At 53.1% G+C, this 7,319-nt stretch overlaps 2 protein-coding genes across 2 annotated transcripts in view; one reads left to right on the top strand and one right to left on the bottom strand.

The window, feature by feature from the left end:
- The first annotated feature begins 1,210 nt into the window (after positions 1-1,210).
- LOC109313459 (forkhead box protein J1-B-like) overlaps positions 1,211-7,319 on the top strand; it is a 15,129-nt gene continuing 9,020 nt past the window's right edge. The window contains exon 1 of the mRNA XM_019540043.1: positions 1,211-1,215. The gene's annotated coding sequence lies outside the window, so the exon portion shown is untranslated. The remainder of the gene's footprint in view (positions 1,216-7,319) is intronic.
- NUDT16L1 (nudix hydrolase 16 like 1) lies at positions 3,367-6,909 on the bottom strand. The gene is made up of 3 exons (XM_019540044.1): positions 6,695-6,909; positions 5,763-6,023; positions 3,367-4,678 (listed from the first exon to the last, which is right to left on the bottom strand). Exons 1-3 carry the CDS (start codon positions 6,899-6,901, stop codon positions 4,082-4,084), a joined length of 1,065 nt encoding a protein of 354 aa, XP_019395589.1. The 5' UTR covers positions 6,902-6,909; the 3' UTR covers positions 3,367-4,081.

The raw sequence follows: 7,319 nt of genomic DNA, 5'->3' as shown, positions 1-7,319 counted from the left end.
TTCCCCTCAAGAGCCCCAAACTGGCCACACACACCCTGCCCATGTGGCAGCGCTGGGGGTGGTGAGTTGCATCTCCCACTGCTGAGCAGGCTGGGGGCATACTGGTGGCATGGGGTTCATGGGACAAAGGCAGCAGTGCAGAGAGCCCCAAGCACACAGCATGCAGCCCACCTAGCCCTCACCCCACTCAGCTGTGCTCCACTTAAAGCATCCCCACGCTTAAAAGTGGTGGTGGTGGCACTTGAACTGAAGCTCACTGAATAAGCTTTAGTTCAAGAGCCCCTGCTGCCATTTTTAAGTGCCAGGACTCTGATACACGTGATGCAGGAAGCTGCTGGAGCATGCCAAAAAAAAAAAAAAAATTATCAGCACTTCAAGATGCCTTGCATTTTAAACTACATCAGTTATCAGATAGGCATCAGCCACCATGGTTGGTTAATAATCAGCTATCGGTATCAGCCAAGAAAATCTTTATCAGTGCACCCCTATTTTTTACTTCACTTTTCACAAACAGGGCAGCTACCAGATGATGAGTGCAGTTGGCAGCAAAGACAGGGAAGGAAGGCAGAACAGGTTAAAGATCACTGAGAGAAGTTGGTGCTTTCAAGTCTACAGGGATAGATGGGATGCATCTTAGGTTACTGAAAGAACTGGCTGAGATAATGTCAGCATTATCAGTAATCCTCTGTGAGGACTCATGGAGGTTGGGTGAGCTCCCAGATGACTGGAAAATGGCAAACATGGCACCCATCTTTAAGAAAGGGAAAGAGAAAGATCCAGGTCCTTGGACTATTCAGCCTGACCTCGTTACCTGGGAAGATAATGGAGCAGGCCCTCAAGGAATCCCCTGTGAAGCACCTAAAGGAGAACAAGGGGATCTGGGACAGCCATCACGGATTCACAAAAGCAAGTGATGTCTGAATACTAGAGTTCCTTTTATGGGAAGGTGACAGGCTCTGTGGGTGGGGAGCACATATAGGGAAGAGCCATGGATGCGATAGCCTTCCTGAAGTCAAGGCATTTTGAAAGTCTGTCATGACATTCTGATTAACAAGATAAGGAAATACAAACTAGACAAAAGTGTTGTAAGGTAGATGCATAACAGTTCATTATACTCAACATGTAATCGTTAATGGCTCAATGTCTAGCTCAGAGGGGGCATCAAGTGGGGTTCCTCAGAGGCCTGTCCTGGGTCTAGTATTAATATCTTTGTTTGTGTTTTTGATGATGGGATTGAGTGCCTGTTTAGCAAATTTGCTGACAACATGAAGTCGGGTAGAATTGCAGACACTATGGACTGCAGGGCTAGGATCCAGAATGACCTGAACAGACTGAAGAAACAGTCCACAATCAGGTGAGATTCAACGACAAGCGCAAAGTCCTGCACTTGGGATACAATAACTTCATGAACAAATAAACTGGGGAGTGATTGGCTAGGTTGCAGTACTGCAGAAAGGATGTGGGGGGTACAGCAGACCATTAGCCAAAAGTATGCTCTTATTGCAAAAAAGGCAACAGCATGAGTTGTTTCAACAGGACAGTCGCCTGCAAATCAAGGGAAGTGATTTTTCCACTCTATTCATCACTGGTGAAACTTCACCTGAAGTACTGTGTTGTTTGGGGCCCCACACTTCAAAAAATGTGGACAGATTAGAAAGTCCATCACAGAACAGCAAAAATGATTAGGGTCCACTTTTGAGGAAAAGGTGAAGGAACTAGGATTATTTATTCTGAAGAAGAGAAGACTAAAAGGGACTTGATAAATCTCCCAATACCTAAAGGGTGATTCTATAAAGGATGGAGATGGATTTTCTGTGATTGTAGGTCCTCCCTGGCATAACAAGGAATAACGGCCACACGATGTTGGAGAGGAGGTTTAGATTAGACATCTGTAAGAACTACTTCACAGTTAGGATGGCTAGGATCTGGAACCAACTTCCAGGGGAAGTGGTGCTGGCTCCTACCCTGGGGGTCTTTAAGAAGAGGCTTGATGCCTACCTGGCTGGAGTCATTTGAGCCTGATTTTCTCTCATGCCCAGGCAGGGGGTCAGACTTGAAGATCTTCAAGGTCCCTTCCGACCTTACTTCTGTGATTCTATGACGGGCCTAGAGCAATGGCCCCAAGTACAGCGGGGGAAAAATTAGGCTGGAGATTACAAAGAACTTTCAGACTATGAGGGTGGTCAAAGATTGCACAGTTCTGTAGGTAGCCTATTCCTTTAAAATTTCTATTCCTATTCCTCCAGCCTTTAAAATTTTCAAGAGCAAGTTAAACTGACACTGGGTTGGGATAGTTTGGTCAGGGATGGTCCTGCCTCGAGCAGGGGTAGACTAGACCTTGTGAGGTCCCTTCCAACCTTACTTTCATATGATCCTATGCACGGCCAAGCAAATCAAGAGCTAACATGTATAAGGAGCCTGAATGCTCCTACGTTTTTGCAGCTTACCCAAACTCAGCCCTTAAGCAGGCTGAATTACAGTCAGCCAGGTGAACACTACAAGGAAAGTACTGTGTTCAGTTTTGGGCCCCCACTACACAAAGAATGTGGACAAATTGGAAAGAATCCAGCAGAGGGCAATAAAAATGATTAGAGGGCTGGGGCACACTACTTGGGGACAGGCTGAGGAAACTGGGCTTATTTAGTCTAGAGAAGAGAAGACTTAGGGGGGGATTTAATAGCAGCTTCAACTACCTGAAGGGGGCGCTCAAACGAGGACAGAGCTAGACTGTTCTGAGTGGTGGCAGATAACAGATCAAAGAACAACAGTCTCAAGTTGCAGCAAGGGAAGTTTATGTTAGATATTAGGAAGAATCTTCTCCCTAGGAGGGTAGCAAGACACTGGAACAAGTTACACAGAGAGGTGGTAAAATCTCCATCCCTGGAGGTTTGCAAGATCCAGCTAGACAAAGCTCTGGCTGGGATGATCTAGTTGGGGGATGGTCCTGCTTTGAGCAGGGGATTGGACTAGATGTCCCTTCCAACCCAAATGTTCTATAAGCTATACAAAACAGATGTATGCTGAGATCCCACCAAACCTTTAGTTTGATTAGTGATCAGCTGAAGAAGAGATGCTTGGGTATGGGACAAGGAGGGGTGGGAGGGCTCTAATTAGTGTGCTAACACCAGCCACTACACAACATCATGCTACAGTAACCTGCACAGAGAAGGCCATCCTGACAGCTCAGCAAAGGGCAAGTACTGGCTGTTCTAATCCACCCAGCTGCAGACACTGGGGTGTATGATCATTCCCCACACCCTTTAGGAGAATGGCACAAATCACCTCAAAGCCCACATGCACTAGTAGGAATAGCACTACTCATACTCTGCTACTTTCTTGCACGAAAGATCACACCTGAAAAGGGGCTCAGCAAAGCCATTTATTTCATTTTCTTTCTCCCACACAATCTCCATATGCAAAGCCAATACCCCTGCCCTTCCTGTACGCACTCATGGTGACCCACAGCTAAGCCACTCAAGATTTTTATGTTAGCTGGAAAGAGATCCATCCTCCCCATGATCCCCCTATTACCAAGTGGGAGCTCTAGGTACACTGCAAGACACCAAGCAGAAGGCAGCTCCCTGGGTTGATGGCAGTGTTGCATCTGCAGCTCTTTTCAATGAGGACTGCTTTGTTGTTCACTGCTGCCCAGTGCAATGCAGCTGTGGCTAAGTCTGCAGCATAGCAGCGGGGGGGCTTTAAAAACCCTATTGGAAAAAATTTAAAAGCAATGTGTTTCCGTTCATTTAAAAAACAAAAACAAAAATTCCTAAACTGGGACCTAAAATGAGCAAACGTGTCCCTGTTAAGTCAAAGCGTTGTTCTAAGGGTCAGAGCCATAGTATAAGCTCAGGGACTCCACAGGAGGGAGGGGTTGGGGGATGTTAATATTGATCTGGACAGCTTGGTATAGTGTATTGGCTTTTAAAGAACAGCTTTTCCACTGCTTCAGGCAAATCTGATCCCTCCCTGTCCAGACAACTCTAAGGTGGAGTCGCTTGGGCAGCAACAACTTGGAAAGTTAGAAGAACAGTCTCCAATCTGCTCTCCCAGTTTAATGAAACCACAAACAAAACCAGCATCACTCAGCCATGGGCTCAGCTGCCAGCTCATTTGTTGCTGCAGCCACAGATACTGCCGCCGATTCAATCGAGGACAACACTGCTGGCTCGGCCATGCGCTTGGCTGCTGGTTCAGCCCCCAGCTCAGCTATGGACATTGCTGCTGATTCAGCCACTGACTCCGCAGCCGGCACAGTTGCTGGCCCAGGCATGGTCACAGCTACAGCCACCGGCACTGCCACTGGCTCAGCCTCAGCAGCTGGCTCAGCCACAGATACAGCCGTTGGCTCAGCCACAGACACAGTGGTCAATGCAGCTGCTGGCTCAGCCACAGATTCAGCAGCTGGCTCAGATGTCAGCTCATTGGTTGGCCTGGCTACCGGCTGGTTTGCTGGCACAGCCACAGGTGCTGCTGCAGGCTCCATCGCTGGCTTCTTTGGCTTCTGTGTGGCAGCCACTGCCTCTGCCAGCTTTTCCTCTGGTACCATATTCAAGACCTTCAGGGCAAAGAGCAGCTGGAACTTAGCGGTCCCAATGAAGGAGTTGCCCAGGAAGTTTGGGAGCCCACCCATGCGGTCCTTCTGGGTGTACAAGGGAACGCGGACCATCCCCATCACCTGCAACAGCACAGCAACACAATTGAGTAACACAAACGGCACTCCTCACCCAACACCAAAGCCACTGCCACATTTTGCCCCACTGCCACATTTTGCCCTGTGCACACCACCCCAGTAGCTGCTAGCACCACCATCCCACAGCCCAGCACCCATCCCTCATTCTAGCACCTCCACAGAGCATCCCCCAAGATGCCCCACCCTGTCCCCCAAACCACAGAATGCCCTCACCTTCAGTTCAAACCCAAATAATGCCCCATACTTCCCGTGCCCAAGCATCATAGCACACCCAACCCTTCTAGTCTTCACCTGACTTCTCCATGTACCATCCCCTGCCACTGAGCACCACTGCTTATCCCCCAGCACCACACCCAAGCTCCCCTAGCCCTCCAGGATGAGTCCCACAGCTTCACCCATGACCATTAGCCCCACCACACTGCCCACTACCACTGTCCAACATCCCAGGAGTACCCCCACTGCTGCCGGGAATATCCTACCTTCTTTAGATCCATGTCTCACCCTATCTACCATTCCACAAGAATACCACTGTTCATTTTTGTGTCACCCTCAACAGGGGTCCATGCCAAGGGGAGACAGTGCACACACACTATTCCCTGGCAGATGGCAGTGTCCTATCCAGAGTGGCCTTAGGATTCTTCACTATCTGTGCTCTGCATCAGAGGAATTAGGTAACCTGGCACAAGAGCTCCTACCTTCCCAAAGATCCTGCAGCACCAAATTCCCCAAAGGAAGTGCGTCTCTGTCTACCTCTTGCCAACTTATCTACACTCTGAGTCCAGTTTGGGGTAGAGCAGATGACCACCACAGAAAGGAGCCAAGTGACAGATCCAAGTGGCCAAAAACTCCCCAAGCCTATGTCAGAGACACAATCCTCACCACTAACAGGGAAACAGGACTGCCTTGCAGAACAGCCAAGATTTACAACTCAGGATAACCACCCGGCAGTGCACAGCACTTGCCACAAGTGGCTGTTAAATGCGGTGCATTCCCCCGCCCAGCTGCAACGGTCAGCAGCCCGGCAGACCCGGCCCAGGGCGCTAGTTCTCAGAACTCCCTGACACCCCACCTCCAGCCCGTGGTCTCGGGAATGCACCGCGTTGATCTCGACGGCGTGCAGCTCCTCCAGGGTCACCTGCCTGGCGTAGAAGTGTGCCACCACACGATGTGGCCCCTCTGTCAGGTGCGAGCACAGATAGTCAGCTTCCGTCAGGCGCACACAGCCCAAACCTAAGCCCAGCACCCGATTCAGACCGTCCTCCAGGGACCAGTAACGGCGATCCACGAACCCCCCAGGAAAGCCCAGTAGTCCGTCAAATCGCATCTGCATCTGCAATAGAGGCGCATTGTGTTAAAGGGGCATGGCCAACAGCCCCAGAGACCTGGTGGGAGAGGAGAAGGTTTCCTCAGCCAGAGCTGGACACTCACCACCATAACAAGCTTCTCAAGAGAAAGGGGGATTGAGGCAAACAAAGCACAAGACAGCCTGCAGCTTAACCCAAAAGGTTTTGCAGCCTCCCTAGCTTCAGCACAACCTAACTTCCAAACACTGTCCTTGCAAAACGAGCCCCAAGCACAGGGCCCGGTGCCAGCTCTCGGCCCAAATGGCCCCACTCAGGCTAACAGGAAGCAAGTGATGAACCCCAACAGCAACTCCGCTGCCAGCTGCTCCTGGTTACCCGGGCGACGTGACACTGCCCCGTCAACTCCTCCCAGGCCAGCTGTGCCCTCAGCCTCCCTTCCCGCCTCTTCAGGACACCGCTAGCGGGTTTGACACTGCGGGCTCCCTCGCAGCCTGAAAAAGCCACGGCGCCGGTCCCGCGGGCCCCACGCCTGGGGGAAAGCCTGGGAGCGAGCCCCTGTCGGCCCTAGAGCAGCCGCCTCGCCCGTCATGTCCGGCCGGCCCCGCGCGCAGCCCAGCAGCTGCCCCGCGCCCGGACCACTCGGGGTCCCCGCCTCGGCCGCAGTCCGGGGCCCCGCGCCCGCCCGGCCCGGCCTCACCAGCACGGCGTAGCGCAGCGGGATGCGGCCGAAGAGCATGCCCGGGTTGGGTGCGTACAGCATGGCGTGGCACGAGTGGCTCCAGCCCGGCCCGAGCCGCATGGCCTCATAGCGGGTCAGCGGCTTCAGCTCGGGCACGCCCGGCACCGACAGCGGCGGCAACGCCGGCAGCGCCCCCGCGGCCAGCGCCCCGCACCCGGCCGCCATCACCGCCACAAGCCACCGAGAGCGCCCGCGCCGCGCCCCGCCGGCCTATCGCAGCGCCTCGGGGCGGGACCAGCCCCCGCGACAGCCAATCGGCGGCCCGACTGCCCGCCCAGCTCCTGCCATTGCGGCCAATCGTCGCACAGAGGAGCCTCGGCAGAGCCAATCGCAGCTCCGTGTAGCTGTATTAAAAAATAGCAGCCAATCACCACGAGCGTTTCTCCCACTGCAGCCAATCAGGAGAGGAGAGAGGCGGAACTGCGGGGCTTGCTGGGGGAGGGCGCTGCGGCTGCCCAGGAGCTCCCCCAGCGGCCGCGGCGGGCGAATCCGTCCCGCGGTTCGCGCTCCTGCGTGACGCCCCCGACAGCGGCCGGGTTTGCAGCCTGGGGCTCCGGCCGGCCGGCGGCGGCCCCTGCGGGGA

This window comes from Crocodylus porosus, unplaced genomic scaffold, assembly GCF_001723895.1.
Source record: "Crocodylus porosus isolate Cpor-Errol unplaced genomic scaffold, CroPor_comp1, whole genome shotgun sequence".
NCBI lineage: Eukaryota > Metazoa > Chordata > Crocodylia > Crocodylidae > Crocodylus > Crocodylus porosus.
The sequence above is the reverse complement of the archived record's forward strand: the minus strand, read 5'-3'. Positions and strand labels throughout refer to the sequence as shown.